The 16,578-nt window shown below is 50.9% G+C and overlaps 1 protein-coding gene and 1 long non-coding RNA gene across 2 annotated transcripts; one reads left to right on the top strand and one right to left on the bottom strand.

Annotated features, from left to right (window-relative positions):
- Positions 1-5,210: 5,210 nt before the first annotated feature.
- On the bottom strand, positions 5,211-13,039 carry HOXC13 (homeobox C13). Its single transcript, XM_025402780.1, has 2 exons — positions 12,158-13,039; positions 5,211-6,754 (listed from the first exon to the last, which is right to left on the bottom strand). Exons 1-2 carry the CDS (start codon positions 12,888-12,890, stop codon positions 6,498-6,500), a joined length of 990 nt encoding a protein of 329 aa, XP_025258565.1. The 5' UTR covers positions 12,891-13,039; the 3' UTR covers positions 5,211-6,497.
- Positions 12,157-16,413, top strand: LOC112634907. The gene is made up of 3 exons (XR_003121845.1): positions 12,157-12,329; positions 14,389-14,581; positions 15,377-16,413. It is a non-coding gene; the product is annotated as an uncharacterized LOC112634907 (long non-coding RNA).
- The last annotated feature ends 165 nt before the right edge of the window (positions 16,414-16,578 follow it).

Raw genomic sequence — 16,578 nt, 5'->3', positions numbered from 1 at the left:
CGACTGGTGCGAACTCTCCCTCACATTTATCAAATCACAAGGCCAGAGCGGTGGCCTGCCTGCTGGCCCCTGGGCCACTGGCTCCCGCCGCAGCTGGCCAGGCTCGACTAAGCCTCGCTCATTAACTCAGGGTTAATTAAAGCTGAAGGCAAGGATGCGGTCCAAGGTTTTCCTTAAAGACCAAAGCAGCCTGCGTCCCTCAGCTCTTCCTCCAGCTGGATGCAACGCCGCCTCACTCACACCTTCTCTGTGCCTCCATCCCTCCTGCATCCTAGCAGCCTCCACTGCGGCTGAGCCCGGCGAAAGGAGTTAATTATAAAATCTACGCTGATTCTGGTGGCAGAGGCAACGCGGCTGCTGGAGGTTTAGGCCGCGGGGAATCGGCTGTGAGCGACTGCGTTCTGGCTCCCCCGCAGACCCATGGTCGGGAGTGATTCCGCGCAGTACTGCCTTACCCATGGTCTGTCCAGAGGCCGCAGGGGCCCAGTTCAAGGTCACTGTCTAGTTTGCAGAAAGCGGTTCTGCCTTGTATGCAAATTAGGCCGGGCCTCAGCCCCAGAAGGGGTGTGAGCAGGGGTTTGGCCCGCGGAGAGAAGGGAAGATGAAAGGGGGGCTGAGTGGGAGGGCCTGCCCCCCCAACCCTGTAGCCCTCTCTGTCTTGCCTCTTTGGGGCAACTTGGGTTTGGGACCTGACTTTTGTCGGGTTCAAACAAGGGTAGGGGGTAGAATAGGGAGCTCAGTTTCCTATTTCGTGGTTTCCAAGCTCCTTCAGGGATTGGAGCCCACCTGGCTCCCAGCCCTCCCTGCGGGTGCCTGGGAAGTAAGGAGCAGATTGGGAAATCCCTTCCCCAGGTGCTGCTTTCTAGGGATTTGCAGCCTGGAGGACAGAGCCCAGTCAGGCTTTTAGGCTCCGGCAAGTAGCCTGGGGCCAAAGGAGCCCCTACCTCCTCCAGTTTTCCCGCGGCTTCTCTAGTCCTATGTCTCCAAAAGATCCCAGCCCGATTGCCTCTCAGAAAATGCGGAGGAGGTGAGAGCCCCCAAGCAAGGACATCTGGGAGGCCATCTCTCCACCCCAATATGAGCATCCCGAAATGGACCACCTTCCCCCGTTTTGTCTTTTCCTTCGGTGGCGCACTAACAGTTAAATAAGGCTGCAGCTCTGACATTTTCCCCCTCCACCAGCAGAGGATCTCCTCCACCTAGTGAATTACTGAGTGTCAGGCAAGGTGTGGGAACCAAGTTAAAAAAAAAAAAATCGCATCAAATGCCACACCCACAGACGCCTGCAATGCAACAGTGAGACGTCTCCACCGACCTCTAAACTGGGTCAAGGGGTGAGGACTACCCGGTGTGCCCTCGCTCCTCGGCGTCCTTTTCTGGCTTTGACCCTGTCCACTGGCCAGGCCCAGCTCTGGGGAGGAGCTGAGATCTGCTTAGGGTCTGCTCAGCACCGCTATACAACTGCTTTCCAAGCCCGGGGCCCCAGTTCCGGGCAGAGGAGGGGGGCTCGGGCAGATTGGGGTGGGAGCAAAGGGCCCTGGAGGCGGTTGGGGGTGGGGAATGGACTACCAACTCGGGGCTCGCTAGGCTGGGAGAGCGCGGACAGGAACGAGGGTCCACTTACCTTTGGAAACAGAAGAGGTTCATAAGGGTGAGGGATAGGAGTTCTCAACCTCTAGAAGCCTTCTGGATTCCCCCTCTCCAAGGCCGTGCGCCGGCCTCGCCAAGGTATCAGAGGAGGGCGGGGCGGGGGGAGGTGGATAAAGCGGCCAGCGGCAGGCGCGCGGGAGCGGAGTTGCCAGAGCATCTCTGGAGAGGCCGCCTTTTATGGGCGTTATTAGCGCCCTTGTCTAGACTGGAAACGACACCTCCTCTGTGTGTAAACAGAGGCGGCGAGCTCCGGCGGGAAGGGGGATGGCGCATCAAGGGGGCAAGCAGCCCTCCCCTTCGCTGGCCACCGGAAGATCAAGGCCTTTTCCACCCTCCCCCCCTTCCGTGTGCTCCCTGTGATGTCAAGGTCAGAAAGACCTAGTCACGGTCAAGGCTAAAAGAGGAAGAGCCTGGTTGGTTGTGAAAAGACTCTGGCCCCCTCCTCCTCCTCCCAGAAGCCCCTGGCTCCCCAGGGCCCCTCAATTCTCCACCAGTGCAGGTCTAGATACACATCTGCCTGAACCACTCTTGGAGTTTTCTTGGGGGTGGGCTCCAGTACCACCCAGGACAGATCCAGGCAGATCCTAGGGTGGGGAGTTCTCTTTTGAACAGATGGAGCCACTGAAGGGGCTGCCTGCCACAAGGACCCCACCTCCAATGGGTGGGCTGTTCGGAGAGATAGCGGCTGCCCCAAGGGCCTGTCCCTGCCTTGCACCCACACTGGCCTGCTGTCCCCACACTGCTGACCCAGCCGCCTGTGGATCAACCCCAGGAGCAGATGGTCTCAGGAGCAGACAGTCATGGAGGCATCTGCGGAAAGAACTGCTGTCCTTGTTCTCTCAGGTGGGTTCGGGCTGTGGGACTGCTAGCTGAAAGGCCCATTCTGCTGGGCCTCTGTCTGGAGACTTAGATGTAAGTGGGGAAGGGTTTTCCCCCCAAGCTCAGCAAAGGATCTCTTGAAGCCCTCTCTGGCAGCCCCAGGGAGTGACCACCAGATGGAGAGTCCTGTGAGGCCCTAGGCTGCCTGAGCCTCCCAGCTCTGGCCTAGGGAGATAGGGGGAGTGGGGAGTGCTATCAGATTACGAGAAAGATAGCAGGAGTCTCAGTCCCTCTGTGTGTCTGTGTTTCCACACAGTGGTTTCACCAGCTCTTCAGATCACCCTGTACCCCCTGGTACCTTCATATTTTCCTTCACACCTAGTTTTACTTTTAACACAAACACTAGGAGACTGCCCTTGGAGAGAAAGACATATTAGAGACGTGACTAAGAGATGAACTATCTCATTGAGTCCTCAAAGACAATGCCAATTCTTGGGAGAAGGAAAGGTGAGAGATCAGCACAATCAGAGTTGTGTTGAAGAAAAAAATCCTTATTCAGGGAAAGAATAGTACATTTCACAACTGTGCCTCCCCAAAACACATACTCACACACACGCACACAATGTTTGCTTACTCTTATGGGAAAGTCATCTCCAAATAAATCCAGGCATGATACTCCTCCAAAATAAATCTGGGTATATTTAATGCACCGCACGAGGGCTCACAGGCACTCAGGAACTGTAGTCCTTGTTAGACTTACCAGTGTCCCAATGCACCAGTAGTGTGCCTGCACAGGCTTTCCTCTTTTTTTATTTCTCCTCCTCCTCTTCCTCCTCTCTTCTTCCTCTTCTCCTCCTCCTCCTCTCTTCTTCCTCCTCTTCTTCCTCCTTCTCCTTCTCCTTCTTCTTCTTCGGAGACAGAGTCTCACTCTGTCACCCAGGCTGGCGTGCAATGGTGAGATCTCAGCTCACTGCAACCTCCACCCTCCCGCCCCCCACCAGGGTTCAAAAGATCCTCCCACCTCAGACTTCACAGACATGCACCACCACGCCAGGCAAAGTTTTTCTGTTTTTGGTAGAGACAGGGTTTCACCATGTTTTCCATGCTAGTCTCAAACTCCTGAGCTCAAGCAATCCACCCGCCTCAGCCTCCCAAAGTGTTGGGATTACAGGCATGAGCCATTGTGCCTGGCTCCTCTTCTTTTTTTACATTATTCCCTTCTAGAGCCTTAGGGTGGTTCCCTCAGTATGGGATGACTACCTCATATGATTATAAATGGGTTTGTGTGGAGAAGCAGAGGGATTCCTCGGAGAACTCTAGACTTCTCTTTAATCAGAATCCCCAATTTCCAGTTTGCCTACAGCTGTGCTTGGGACTACCCAAAGCAGTCAGGAAGGGTGGGGTCATAGTAAGAGAGCCCCAGGCCTCTTGTCTACTCAGTTTCTTTTTCTGACCAAACACACACACTCAGTCTCCAATTCCTTTCATCTCAGGGGAAACCCAGGGATTTTGGGAGAGAGGTTGGGATGGTGGGTGGGGAGATAAAGGAGAGATGGAATTAAGAATGAACCTTATTCCTGGAAATTCTCCCTCAAATCTCCACTGCCCAGCGTGTGGCTCTCTAGTAGTTAACCCAGAGTTGAGACCCAGAAGCACTGGCAGCCACGTCAATAGCAGAACCTCCACAGAGGGCAAATTCTTCAGGTTCTTTGTCTCTCAGCCTCCGTGTGCGTGTGTGTGTGCGCGCGCAAAATGTGCATGTGTTTAACCCCCAGGAATATTTATTTAAATGAAATTGTTAAAGCTTCAGCCCCATCAGACAAAGGGAGAATGGAGAACTCTGATTTCCAACCTGACATCTCCAGTGTTTCTGCGTATCAGGAGAGGAAAAATATTATATATAAATAAAAATTGCTGCAGTAAAGATTTAATCTGAGATAACATTGTTTTAGGCTATATTGCTTTTAAAAAGTCTCTTAACCTGACAACTTAATGATCTCATTAACTCTGCCAGATAGGGAGATAGGCACTGACGCGACCAGGAAAACAAATTAGTGGCAGCATCTACATAGGCTCCTCATTGCCTCGAAGACTGGGGTTCCCAGGAATGTGGAGAGTAAAAGTGGGATTGGTTTGGCAAACTGGGGGCCAAAGGGGTCCTAGCAGCTCAGCCTCTCTGCATAGGTTAAGTGGGGGGAAGAAAATAGTGCAGCCAGGAAAAGCTGAGCTTGAAGGTGCCCTGCCAGGCTGTGCTGACCCCAACCCAGCCCCAACTCCAGTCCTGAACTGGCTGAATGTATCTGGGGCCCTCTGGGGGCCATAGGGCACCAGGAGCCTAAGGTTAGTTCCCTGCTGCCGCCGGCCACCACCATGTTTACCTCACACACTTCCCAGCTGGGATGCCACTACCCAGAAACAGATCTGAGCCCCAATTATTAAAGTGACCATCAATGTATTTTTGTTACTCACCTGCTTCCAGGCCTTTCAGTCACCAATTACATCTTTCCTTCCTCAGCATACACTCAACTAAGTTGGGCATCAGGATGGGAAGTTTTCTCCTATATAGACGGTATAGATAACTCAAAAACTTAAGTGGAGCAAAACAAGGGTTTGGAATCTACCCAGCTGGGAGTGATGTCTATACTCCGCCCCCTGATCATTCTGGCAGAATCAGGGCATAGTAGACTGTCCTGAAGAGGCAGTGAACAGAAGAGACTTCAGAAAGAATCTAAGCAATAAAATCAAGGCAAAAAAAGATATTTTATTTTAAAAACATGTTTGTGGGGTTTTTTTTCCTTTTTGCATTCAGTACATCGTCATTCAGACATCACAATACTATATACAGATACACAACATTAAAAAAAAAAAAAAGCCTATTTCTGATGAACATTTCAAAAGAACACTGTTTTGTAATGCACCAGTGGGAAGGGAAGAGGCAAGGGACCCTCACAGCACCAAGGTGGTCTTTGAGGAGGGAACTGTTAGGCAGCATCTACATTTAGCTCATTTAGCTAATTGAGGGCCAGATCTTCTTGCCTCCTGAACTATATCCTCTAGCTTTCCTCTGGAAATCAGTAAAAGTGAAAGTGTGAGGAGTCCCTCCAGAGCTAGTGCCTTGATGGAAAGGTGACTGGAAAGGGACTTTGTTGAGGAACCCATTCTCCATCCTCTTGGAAGAGATGTTTATCCTTAGAAAAAAAGTTCTGCTTCTCTGTGCCTGGCCTAATCCCCAACCTTACCACCTAGAGAGAGAAAGAGAGAGGAGAGAGAAGCCCTATTTAGCAGCGTGGCTGGAGTCTTTGTCCTCCTTGGATTTCCACATGTTGACTGAGAGAGCAGAACAGGGGAGGCAGTGGGGCAAAGGCAGCCCCCATCTGGCCCCAAGAAATGCAGTTTCTTGGTTGGGATGGAGCGTAGGGGCTGCGTTGATTCCAGGGAACCATCCATACTCCAATCACGCTGCCAGATCCCTAATAATTATCATGAATGTTAACACGACTTTTAAAATATGCACAGAAAATCTTTACTGGGAAATCTTGCCTAAGGAGTGCGAGAGGGACAGCGAAGGAAAGTATGAGCTGGACAGATCCTGCGCTAAAGCTGCGCCCTTAGGGTGGGTCCTCTACTAGCCTGGTGATAGGATGAGGCAAGAATTGGGGCCATTCCGGATTCCCCAACCCTGCTTTGGTTGGAATGACTGGGCTCTGCACTGCCACTGGACTTTCTGGCAAGGTGAGCACAAGGAGGAGTAGAGGTCGACAGCCTTCCTCCCACGGCCCACCCGGGACCCATTTCCAAAGCTGTTGAAGCCGGGTGAGTCCCATCTGGATGGGGGTGGAGGCTGCGGATGGGATAGGGAGTTGGGGATGGCCCACCGCCGCCATGGAGCCTCTCTGCCTCCGGGCGGCGCGGTTCTTCTCTCTCGTTAACATTAAATACTCTTCTGCACCCGCGCAGCATCTTTCTGTGGGTTCGGTTATGGTACAAAGCGGTGACATAAATAGACGGGGCGAGCAGCGGGTGGGTGGTCAGGTGGAGTGGAGATGAGGCGCTTTCGATTTGCTGACCACCTTCTTCTCTTTGACCCGCCGGTTCTGGAACCAGATGGTTACCTGGCGCTCAGAGAGGTTCGTGGTGGCGGAGATGCGCCGGCGCTTCTCTTTGGTGATGAACTTGCTAGCCGCGTATTCCTTCTCTAGCTCCTTCAGCTGCACCTTAGTGTAGGGCACACGTTTCTTGCGCCCACGCCGGTAGCTGCTCACCTCGGGCTGCAGGGGAACCACATCTGCGGGGAGATAAGGCAAGCGAGAAGAAGTGAGGCACGCGGCTGGACTGGCCTAGAGGACCGGAGGCTGCCTACGCACAGAGTTCTGGCAGGGGCTCAACGGGGCCAGAGGATTGCTCCGCATAATGAAATCCCAAATGCTTTTCATTTCTGTTATTTTAGCAAGACCACAACCATGGTGAGGCCACTGGGCTCAAGGTTTAAGGGAGGGGGCGCCAAAAATTCAGTAATCAAGACGATATTTTAATGCAACGTTTACAAAAGCAAAACTAATACAAAAACATCCATGATGAACACAGTATCAATTAAAAAAAAAAACATGGGTTCGGTATTACTGATTTTCTCTTTTGTTTCAGGCCCCAATATGGCTCTGCACAGCACTCGATATTAGGATCCTTGTACGCTTAGAAGGGGCCCTCCAAGTTCCAGCCTGGCCTGCCATGCTTGCAGAATTTCAGATACTCAGAAAAATCCCTCCTTCCTGAGTTAGATCGTTTGGGTGCTTATTAGTTTATATTCTGCCCCGTTGTCAGAGGAAGACATTCTGCTATATGTTTCAGGGAGGGCACGGCAGGCAGGGGGTCAGCTTCAGTGGGCCCAGATCACCAGATGGGTCTTCATGCCTTTGGACAGTGGCCCTATGTTAGGGATGTGAGGCACAGATAGAAGATAAGTGTCCAGGTGAAGCCAGCCTGCTTGGAGGTCCACACTCTAGGAATTGGGGTCCAATGTTGTGAACCACCTAACAACACCCAAGGTGGGGGGTCCTGAACCTGAGATATAGGGAATCAGGTGTCGGGCTGGAAGTAGGGGGTCCACACCACAGTCCCACCAAAACAGGACAAATTCTGTTCCAACCCCCTTCCCTCTCCATTCCTTCATGGCTGAAGGAAACTGTCTACATCCCATGCACCAACCATAATCCTAAACCCTAGATACCTGTCATCCAAACCAATACCACCAGTTCTGTTTCTTTAGGCTCTGAGAATTTTGCAGAAACTAAAACCAATATATATCACTTCTAACTCCATTTTCTACTCCACCCTCATCCCTGTCAATAAAGGTCACAGCAACACTTTCAAGGCGAAGTGGGGAACTAGAGAGATTATCTGGATAGCTCAGTCCTCAATTTTTTCCATGTAATTATTAGACTTTAGGTGAAAGCTAATGAGGAGGGCTGAATATTTGGGGTTTCCCCTTCATTCTTACTGCCTTTTGAAACTATAGACACAGCCCAGAGGGAAGACACAAAGTTCTTTCTGAAATGTTTGTTTCCATCCCACCCTCACAAAACACTTTCCCTGTACCCATCCCCATTGGGTCTGCTTTCTCTCAGGGACTCTTATCTATACACAGTGGGAAGAGTAGTGTCACAGTGATACACAGGAGAAAATAAAATGCTCAGGAAGAAAATGGGAGACAGGGGATCCAATGGCCTTTTTTGACTGTCTTCTGGTGACAATTTCTCAGGAAAACTGTTGGACCTGGCATTTTTCTCTGCCTCTATGTGAATAAACCATGATTTTAAAAAAGAATCTTAAAAACAAAATAACTTTATTTAAACAGTATGGATCCTTTAGGTTAAAAAGGATTTGTTTTTGAACAAGACCTTTTGTCTTTAAATCTCTCAGTTCTCAAATTTGTTTTACTCTTAGAGATGTAACCATGATTTGGGAAATTGATGATTTGTTGACAAGAATAAAATGAAGAGGGTAAGTAGTGATACCAGGAGTTTGTTGCTTTTGTTGTTGTTATTGTTGTTTTTAATCCTCAGAACATTTTTTCAGGCTTATTTTGTTAAACTCATTTTACAAGATCAGGAATCTGAGGCTCAGAGTGGGTAAAATAACCTAAGTGGCAGAACCAGATTTTAAAGGCAGACTTTCTGACTCTTAAAATGATACAGTAAGTTTTAAAATGGAAATAGGCCAGCTGATACAATCCAGCTTTAAAACACCTCCTTTTCCCTGGAGAAGAATAAAGTAGGGTAAAGGTGGGTTTTTGTTTCTGAATTAGCCAAATAATTGTCCCTAATTTTTTACTTTACTTTCTTTAAACTCTTACAATTACCTACCCAATTTTGGTTTCCTAAACTCTAGCTCTAAATTTCCAATGAGATTTAATCAACCCTAAAAAAATCAGTTTAAAAAGTAGACAACTGGTTTAAACTGGTGATTTTTCTCTATAGGATGCCAAGAATTGATTTAGCCAATTTGTCCTGGATTAGACCAACTGCAAGTTGTTTTGGCCTCCTGGGGAAATAACTCCAGTTTTGCCATCTCAAAGAAGCCCCCTTTCTTTGTCTGCTGCCTTATCTGGAAAGGAAGTGGTATGTAGAGATGAAGAAACATCTGGTAGCTTAGACTTGGAGATGTGCATACACTGCCTAAAGTGAGTGGGGGCTTAGTTACTAGTCTTACAATCACCCCTTCCCTAGTATCCATCCAGATCACATACACAAATGACTTCATGCCTGGAAACCTAATAGACACCTTTGAGGAGTAAATAAAAATCATATCAATGCTCAGCCATGGCTTTCTTTTTGGGCTTGGGGGCTCCTGTGTTTAGCTCCCCACAGCCCAGCCACTCTTGACCACCCGCCCCCCACGAGCAAGCTCTGGGCTCTGAAGAGTGCCTTGTCCAGCTAGAAATCCAGCTTGCTACTCTTCCCAACCCAAATCCAAAGGCTTGTCAGTAAGGACTTCTAGTATGGCCCAAAAAGCCCACTGTTTCTTTCTCCCTCTTTCTGTCTCCTGAACCCCATCTCTCTTTTTCTCCCTTTCTGATTCCCTCCTGGAATTTCTGCCTGTCTCTCCTCTCAAAAAAAAACCAAAAAACAAAAAAAACAAAAAACCCAAAAAAACCCAAAAACAAAAAAAAAGTCTACACTCACCATAGGGAGAGAGAGAGAGAAAAAACAAAACAAAACAAAACACAAAAACAGAGCAATAAAGCAAGAATCTGTATAATTGGGAGAAGGAAGAAGCCACGACACATCTTGGCCTAATTATCTGGATCTTGCTGAACAATTGCCTCCATCTCCCAAACCAGCCCAGACTGCCACAGATGAGGTTTCTCAGAGCCAGAGGCACTGTAGAGAGACAGCGGTGTTTATGCCTACATGTTGCCGAACAAACCACAATTGCATAGACAGAGTTATCTTGAAATCTCACTACTTCTAAAAGATCTCTGAGTGGGTAGAAAGATGGAGAGTGTCTGAAGATAATTTCTTATTCATCTGCCTCTTGCCTGTACCTCTGCACTCACTGATACATCAGCCCAATTCTATTTCCACACGGGGATTGTGGGAGCACATAGCTGCTGAGGCATGCTAGGTTTTATATCCATTTCCATGCCATAATTTGCAAGTGTATTAAATCTCAATTGGGCTATACTTTTTTATTTCAAAGTTATTTTTCTCTAGGAGGCTGTGATCAAAAAAGTATTTATTTTTAGTGGAGATTGTTTTTTGTTTGTTTTGTTTTTTCCTGGGAATCTTTGAGATGTTTATTTTGCTCAAAGATATTTCTCAGCTTTTCTCCCATCCTTCACCCCTACTCCACACCACATTCATACATAGAACAGCCCCTTCTCTTCTACCTCTTCACTCTAAACCCATTGCACATTGCTATGGGCCTGTGCCCCCACCCACACAGTGGGTTTGGTGGGCACCTGCTCCCTTACCCCTTAGCCCCTTGGCATAGCCCATTGGCTTCCCTGCCCCAGGAATTCCTGCTGGACCCCAATCTCCTAAGAAGCTTTGTGTTTTGGCGAGACAGAGAATTAAAGGGCCATCTCTCTAAAATACATTGCTGTATTATGAACATGTGAATTGCCTATCTTCTAGAAATGTATTATGGTATATTTCATATTAGGTAGTTAATAAAAGAAATCATATTATATAAAAATATTATAGCCAATACAGGGTAGGTGATGCATAATACCATGTACTAAAATTGTATCATCCTTAATTCTGGCAATCAGAAGTCACGGTGCCTAGTGTAGGTCATACCCTGGTATTGAGTTGTATTATACTAAGTAATTTCGTAATATTCACAAGAATGTTATCTGCTGCACTCTCTAATATCATTCGGGTTTTTTTTTTTTTTTTTTAAACCACCTACCTCTGCTTCCAATTCCGGATGCGGAGGAATTTCAGGCCCACCCTTACCAGGTCTTTGGGTCTATGCTTTCCAAGGAAAACATCCCTGAGCTTGGCATGTGGAACTGGTCGGGGAGCTGGGCACTGTCGGGAGACATCTGTGGCTGCCCTGGGCCCCCAGCCCCCAAAGACCTCTGTAGGTATCAGAAGGGAGAACGCTCTCCCACTGAGCTCTTCTTACAGGGAGAACAGACTCAAATACTGGACTCCCTAAACTGGAATCCTGATTTCTCAGCACAGGGCAGGATCCAAAGCTCTTGGTGTGGTTTTGGGAAACCTGGGACTGGTCTTGGAAGGAGAGCGGTGGGATTTGCAGGATCCTTTCTCTCTTCAACTGGAGACCGAATAAGAGGGGAATGAATTCTCCCTTCCCGTACTTAGCAAGACAAGACCAAGGGGTCCCCAGCCTGGGCCTGGACCCCAGAAGCCCCTGAACAGGTCTTCCTCTCCCATTTCTCATCCCCACGCCCTTCTTTCTGTGTTTGGGGCACCAATAACTAACTCTCTTTCTCGACCACATATGGGGGAGGTGGCAGTGGAAATGTCTATAAATTTGAGCTCAATATACCAGAGAGGCAAGGAAAACTTTACATCGCTGGGGAGGGATTCGAGCCTCCTCTCCACTCCCTCTCCAGAGATTTTGGATCTTCTGTTCCCTCAACAATCAGGAAATTCGTGGCCAGATTTTTAAATATGCCAAGAAAGGAAAAAAAGAAATTCCACATTTCTGTAGACCCCAGCAAATTAGTCCCCTATTTAAAAAATACTGTCTAGTGCCTGAACGATCCTGCAAATTCTGTCAAAGAAAGTGGGGGTTCTTATTCTCCCCCCTCCCCACTTATTCGGTGGGTTGGGGGTTTTGTCTTGGATTCCAAGGCACTATAGGCCCACCCTGCCCCCATCCCTGGCCGGAAGCGGGTTTAGGGGCCAAGAGCCCGGCGGGAGGCTGCGGCCGGCGAGGGGAGGCGGAGGCGAGCCACCGAACGGAGCAGAGCCGGCGGCCCGGCGTTCGGGCGCCTGTGATTGCTTCATTCTCCGCCGGGCAGCTACAGAAAACGTGTCGGAGCAGATTTCTTCCCCGGCGCATTCCTCAGTGCAGCTCGCCCGGCCGGCTTCATAGGCAGCCCAGCCGAGCAGGCGCGCCGGGGCCAGACGGCGGGGGTGGCTGGGGCGCGGAGCCCCGGGGCAGGCAGGGCGGGGAGGGGTCCTCGGCGGCGGCGGCGCTCGGGTCCCTTCCTTACCTGGGAAGGGAGACTTCCAGAGGTGGGCGGACTGCGACTGCTCCTTGGAGCAGTACACCTGACTGTCCCAGCCATTGGAGAGAGCCCAGTGCTGATAGCCTTCGACGGGGATGAGAGCGTCGTGACGCGGCTCCGGGTGCCCGCTGATCCCGGGCACCACCGACACGTCCAGGTAGCCGGGCATCGCCTGGTAGGAGCTGGCAAAGCTGGGGTAGAAGGCGAACTCCTTGGCCCTGGAGGACAGGTCGTCACCCGGCAGGGCGCCCGACGGCTCCGGGTATTTATCGCCCGGGTGGTAGGCGCAAGGCTTCTGCTGCAGGTTCACGTTGTGCGACAGGCGGCAGCCGTAGTAGCTGCCCCCGAAGGGGTAGCCGTAGCCCAGGGTGGCGCTGGACGAGGTGGGGGGCGCGGGCGGCGGGGCACACTGGCGCGCCGCCTCCGGGGCAGGGATGTCCGTATAGACGGCGCCCTGAGGGGCGCCCAGGGGAGCCGGCGGGCGGCCCAGCACCGGGTGCGGAAGCAGGTCGCGGCAGTGGCTGGCCGGGCAGCTGCTGCCCAGACCATCCATGCTCGGGGCTTTGCCGGGGCTCGCTCCGCTGCAGCCGCCCCCCGCTCCGCCCGCGCCGCCGCCTCCTCCGCCGCCGCCGCCGCTGCCGCTCTCCACCGCGCTGTCCTCATAGACGTACATAAGGCTCTCCGGCCAGCGTGGATGCAGGAGCAGCGAAGTCGTCATGACATGATCTGCTGGAGCTTTTTAAAAACTCCACTTGCCAGAGGCAGCGAGCAAGGGAGACACCTCGCTCCTGTTTCCCCTCCCCCATCCCTCCCCTCTTTTCTCTCCACCCCTCCCCTCCTCCTAGTGCTTCCACCTCCCTCCCTCCATTCCCTCTACGCATGCGGAGAGACTTCATTAAGAAATCCGCCGGTTCCCGCCCTCCACCTCTCAGCACCCCTCCCGCGCCCATGTGACACTCTCTGCGCACGTGATGCCCGGGTCAGGTCTCCTGGGGTTCCCGCCCCTCTAGGTGGGGCGGGGCGAAAAGAAAAAGATCTCTGCTGATTGGATCTCAGTTGGGCCAAAGGAGGCGGGAGCTGGGAGATTTAAAGGGACAGGGAGACGCCCCCTGGCCGGCCCCAGGGAGGGTGTGGGGGAGGCTGAATTTGGCCGACGCAAAGAGGGCTGTAACTGGGCGCCTCCGCCTAGGAATAGAATGTGCACGGGGGAGACAGACCCCTATCTCCAAACCGATCACTGTGACTGCCCAAGTCTCTGGATTGGGGCTTGAAGCTAACGGTGGGGAAGAAACCAGATTGCAAAGAATAATAAATGAAGATAATAGAAAACAGGCAGGAGCGCTCCAGCCCTGGCAGCTCCCCTCCGCTCGCGGCTGGAAAGAACCCGATGCCGCGTAGTGAGCCTTTGATGCCGGGATTGTGTTTCCATTTCCTACTTTCAGCCACTTTCCCCAGAACCCCAGATGTCTGAAAAGGACACTCTCCTTTACCTCGCTGGATTTTTCTCAAGCGGAGAGGGGTGTGACAACCCCCAAATACAGAATTCATCACCTGGGGCAGGGGATTGTGAAGCAATGGAATAGACTCAGCAATAAATGGAGAAAGAATAAAACGAGGGAAATAAAAACAATAGAATAGACTGATATTTCAATATGCAACAGAAAAAAAAATCTCAGAGTGAGGTTTTTTAAAGAAATGCGGGTGGTGGGGGCGCAATATTCAGCCTGGTAAAGCTAAAAGCCCTGGATGCGAAGGAGAGAGCGCTCTCTTCTATAGCTATACAAAAGAGAACGTGGAAAATGGGGGAGATTCAGTGCTACCCCTTTCGAGGGACCTCTCTGGCGCCAATCTGGGGACCCTGCAGAACCCACCTCTGCCCTCAGGAGTCTGGTCCCCAGTTTGAATACCCTCACTGGACCTCCCACGGCTTTCTTAGGTCACCCTCTTTTAGTGCGGAATAGTTTCATGATCTAAAACTGCCCCCTATTTCAAAGAAAAAATTAACACCAACTTACTGATTCTTCAAAAGCTCTCCCTTCTTTCCTCCCAATCTCCCAACTTGTCAGGAGCCTCAATAGAGTCACCCCTTTCTGAGGGAGTATCTCCGTGGAATTAAGTTCCCTTTCAGCAGAGGACCTCCCTGAGAAATAGTAATGAGAGAAAAATAAGAGGGGAAAGGGGCTGCAGCGTTTCCTTCTTTCCTGCCTCTGCCACAGGTTTTAAATGCTGAGTGCTCGTGTGTAGCCAGCGCACAGGCCATGGCCACACAGTAGCGCCTCGCTCAGCCAGACCTACTGCACCCCTCAAATGGAAAGCAAATGGACAGGTCTGCAGAGACCCCTTCGGGCCACCTCCCTCCTCTTTGTGGGGAGAAGGTGGTGTTTGACGGTTGAGAGCACCCGGACATCGGTGAATTAGGATAGTAATTCTTATCCGCGTGATCTTGAGCCAGAAGAGTCAGCTCAGAGTTCGGAAAGCAGGCTGCGGGCTGGGCTGGCAGTAGAAGGAAAAATACAACAGAAAGAAGGTTGAGACATAAGGAGACCAGCTCAAGTGTGTATTGAGGGCAATGACGGAGGGGCGAGGAGAGATGAGCCCAGTGGAAGATAGGGTCTTGACGGGAGCCGGCTCTGCTAGGAAACTGCTTATCCTGCTGCTGGAGTCCAAGGTCAAGGTAAAACGAGGAGAGCAAACAGGGCCTGGCCAAGTCTAGACTGGGTCGTGTGACCTTGGCCCCCTTGCCTAAGGCCTGGCTGGTGGGGGTGGGTGGGTAGGGAGGCCTGTCTTTTTCCAGCCGCGGGTAGTAAAGATGGAATCCAGATCCTGGCCTCCCCTTCTGCGAAGTGCTGCGCCCAGGTGGAAGAACTGGGGCGCTGTGGACAGGGTTCTGCGGGACTGCCAGGAGAAACAAAGGGCCTGAAATGCCCATCCCATTCTTGGGGCTCCCTCCCTGGTCAGGCCCAAAGCCGGATCCGTTTTCCGTGGGCCAGAACTCAAAGACACATCTCCAGCCTTTGGGAGGAGGAACCAGAATGGCGGGAGTAGGAACCAGAACGGCGTGAAGGATCTGGGTGCAGGGTGGCCAAGCAATAAATAAAATTAATAGTATGGTCTTTTCCAGGTTTATATAAGGGCATTAACTATTCCTATTGCAATGAGATATAGATTTAATTAACCTAGCAACTTTACAATTCCATTTATTAGGAGCACTATGCGGCCAAAATGTAGTGGCGAGAAGAAAGAAAGGGAACCATAGTCCTCTTCCTCAAGAAGACCAGCCGAAGTTGTAGGCCTCCAAAGCGACTTGGAGGAGTAGCAAGGCTGGAGGGGAAAGTTTGGGCTAAGGGCAGTAAAGGCGACTGGGGAAGTCCGCGTGCTCTGAACAATTCCCTCTTCTTTCGCTTGGTTCCCCAAGACCTTTCGCGCCTGCAAACGCAGTCTCCAAGTCTGGGGCGCCGGGATCGGGGAGGCAGGCGCCGAAGAAAGAGCTTGCAGGAGGGCGGTGGAAAGTAAAGCCTTGTTGGTTAATTAACTTTAAGCCTGAGGTGGTTTCTCTCCCCTCCCCCGAAAAAAAAATGTGGATCTCGCTGAGACACAAATAAAATCAAATTAAACACTCCAGGAGAATATGCACCACTAGAAACGTAGTAATTACATCTCCAAGGCGATCTCGCCCTAGAAAGCCTTTCTAGGGCCTGGCGCTGAAACCCTCGGCTGCAGTGCTCACCCGGGCTCGCCCCGCTGGCCTTCCGGGATTAGGCGGTGAGGTTTGACTGTGGATGAAGTTTAGAGAAAATCCAGCTGCTGGTATGCGGAAAAAGACGGAGCATTTAATTATACGGAAGGAAAATGGAAAACAGCTCCTCAGCCTCGTCGGGAAGCCCCGGCTCTGCTCCCGGCTGCTTTTTCAAAGGGACTTCTACATCGCGGAGCGGCAGGAGCCACTCTGCCCTCAGCTACCGCCCATGCACCGAGCTCTCGGCTAAGTTCGACTCTGAAATGTTTTCTTTTAAATGCTGCAACACATAAAGGAGATATTTAATGTGCCTTTTCGCGGGAAGCGTGTGTGTGTGTGTGCGCGCGCGCGCGTGCGTGCCTGTGGGTTTAGGGATGGGTGCAGGCTGCCTGCACCGTTACAGCACACGGCCTTGTGGACACAGCCCAAAGGTGTTCCTAAAGATAACCAGCTCTCTGCTTAAATCCTCTGTATGCAAATAAAAGTCTCTGCTTGTCTGTCTGTATACACTTTTAATTGACATGGTTTTCCTACTCTACTTACAAAGACATCCCCCAGGAAAATATAGAAAAATGAAGAAGCAGATGTCTGTGTCTTTCTGAAGTTGAGGGGTGGAATTCACGCCCCACTGTATCTAAGACGAAGTCAGAGGTGTAACTTAGCAACATTT

The sequence above is a fragment of the Theropithecus gelada genome, chromosome 11 (assembly GCF_003255815.1).
Source record: "Theropithecus gelada isolate Dixy chromosome 11, Tgel_1.0, whole genome shotgun sequence".
NCBI classification, from domain to species: domain Eukaryota; kingdom Metazoa; phylum Chordata; class Mammalia; order Primates; family Cercopithecidae; genus Theropithecus; species Theropithecus gelada.
This window is presented reverse-complemented; position numbering and strand designations above follow the sequence as displayed.

Bases quoted from the DNA above. Each gene is read 5' to 3' on its own strand.
- HOXC13 (XM_025402780.1), bottom strand. From the start codon at position 12,890: ATGACGACTTCGCTGCTCCTGCATCCACGCTGGCCGGAGAGCCTTATG. The intron at 6,755-12,157 runs GTAAGGAAGGGA...ATCTCCCCGCAG, and splicing joins CTGGAAGTCTCCCTTCCCAG to ATGTGGTTCCCCTGCAGCCC.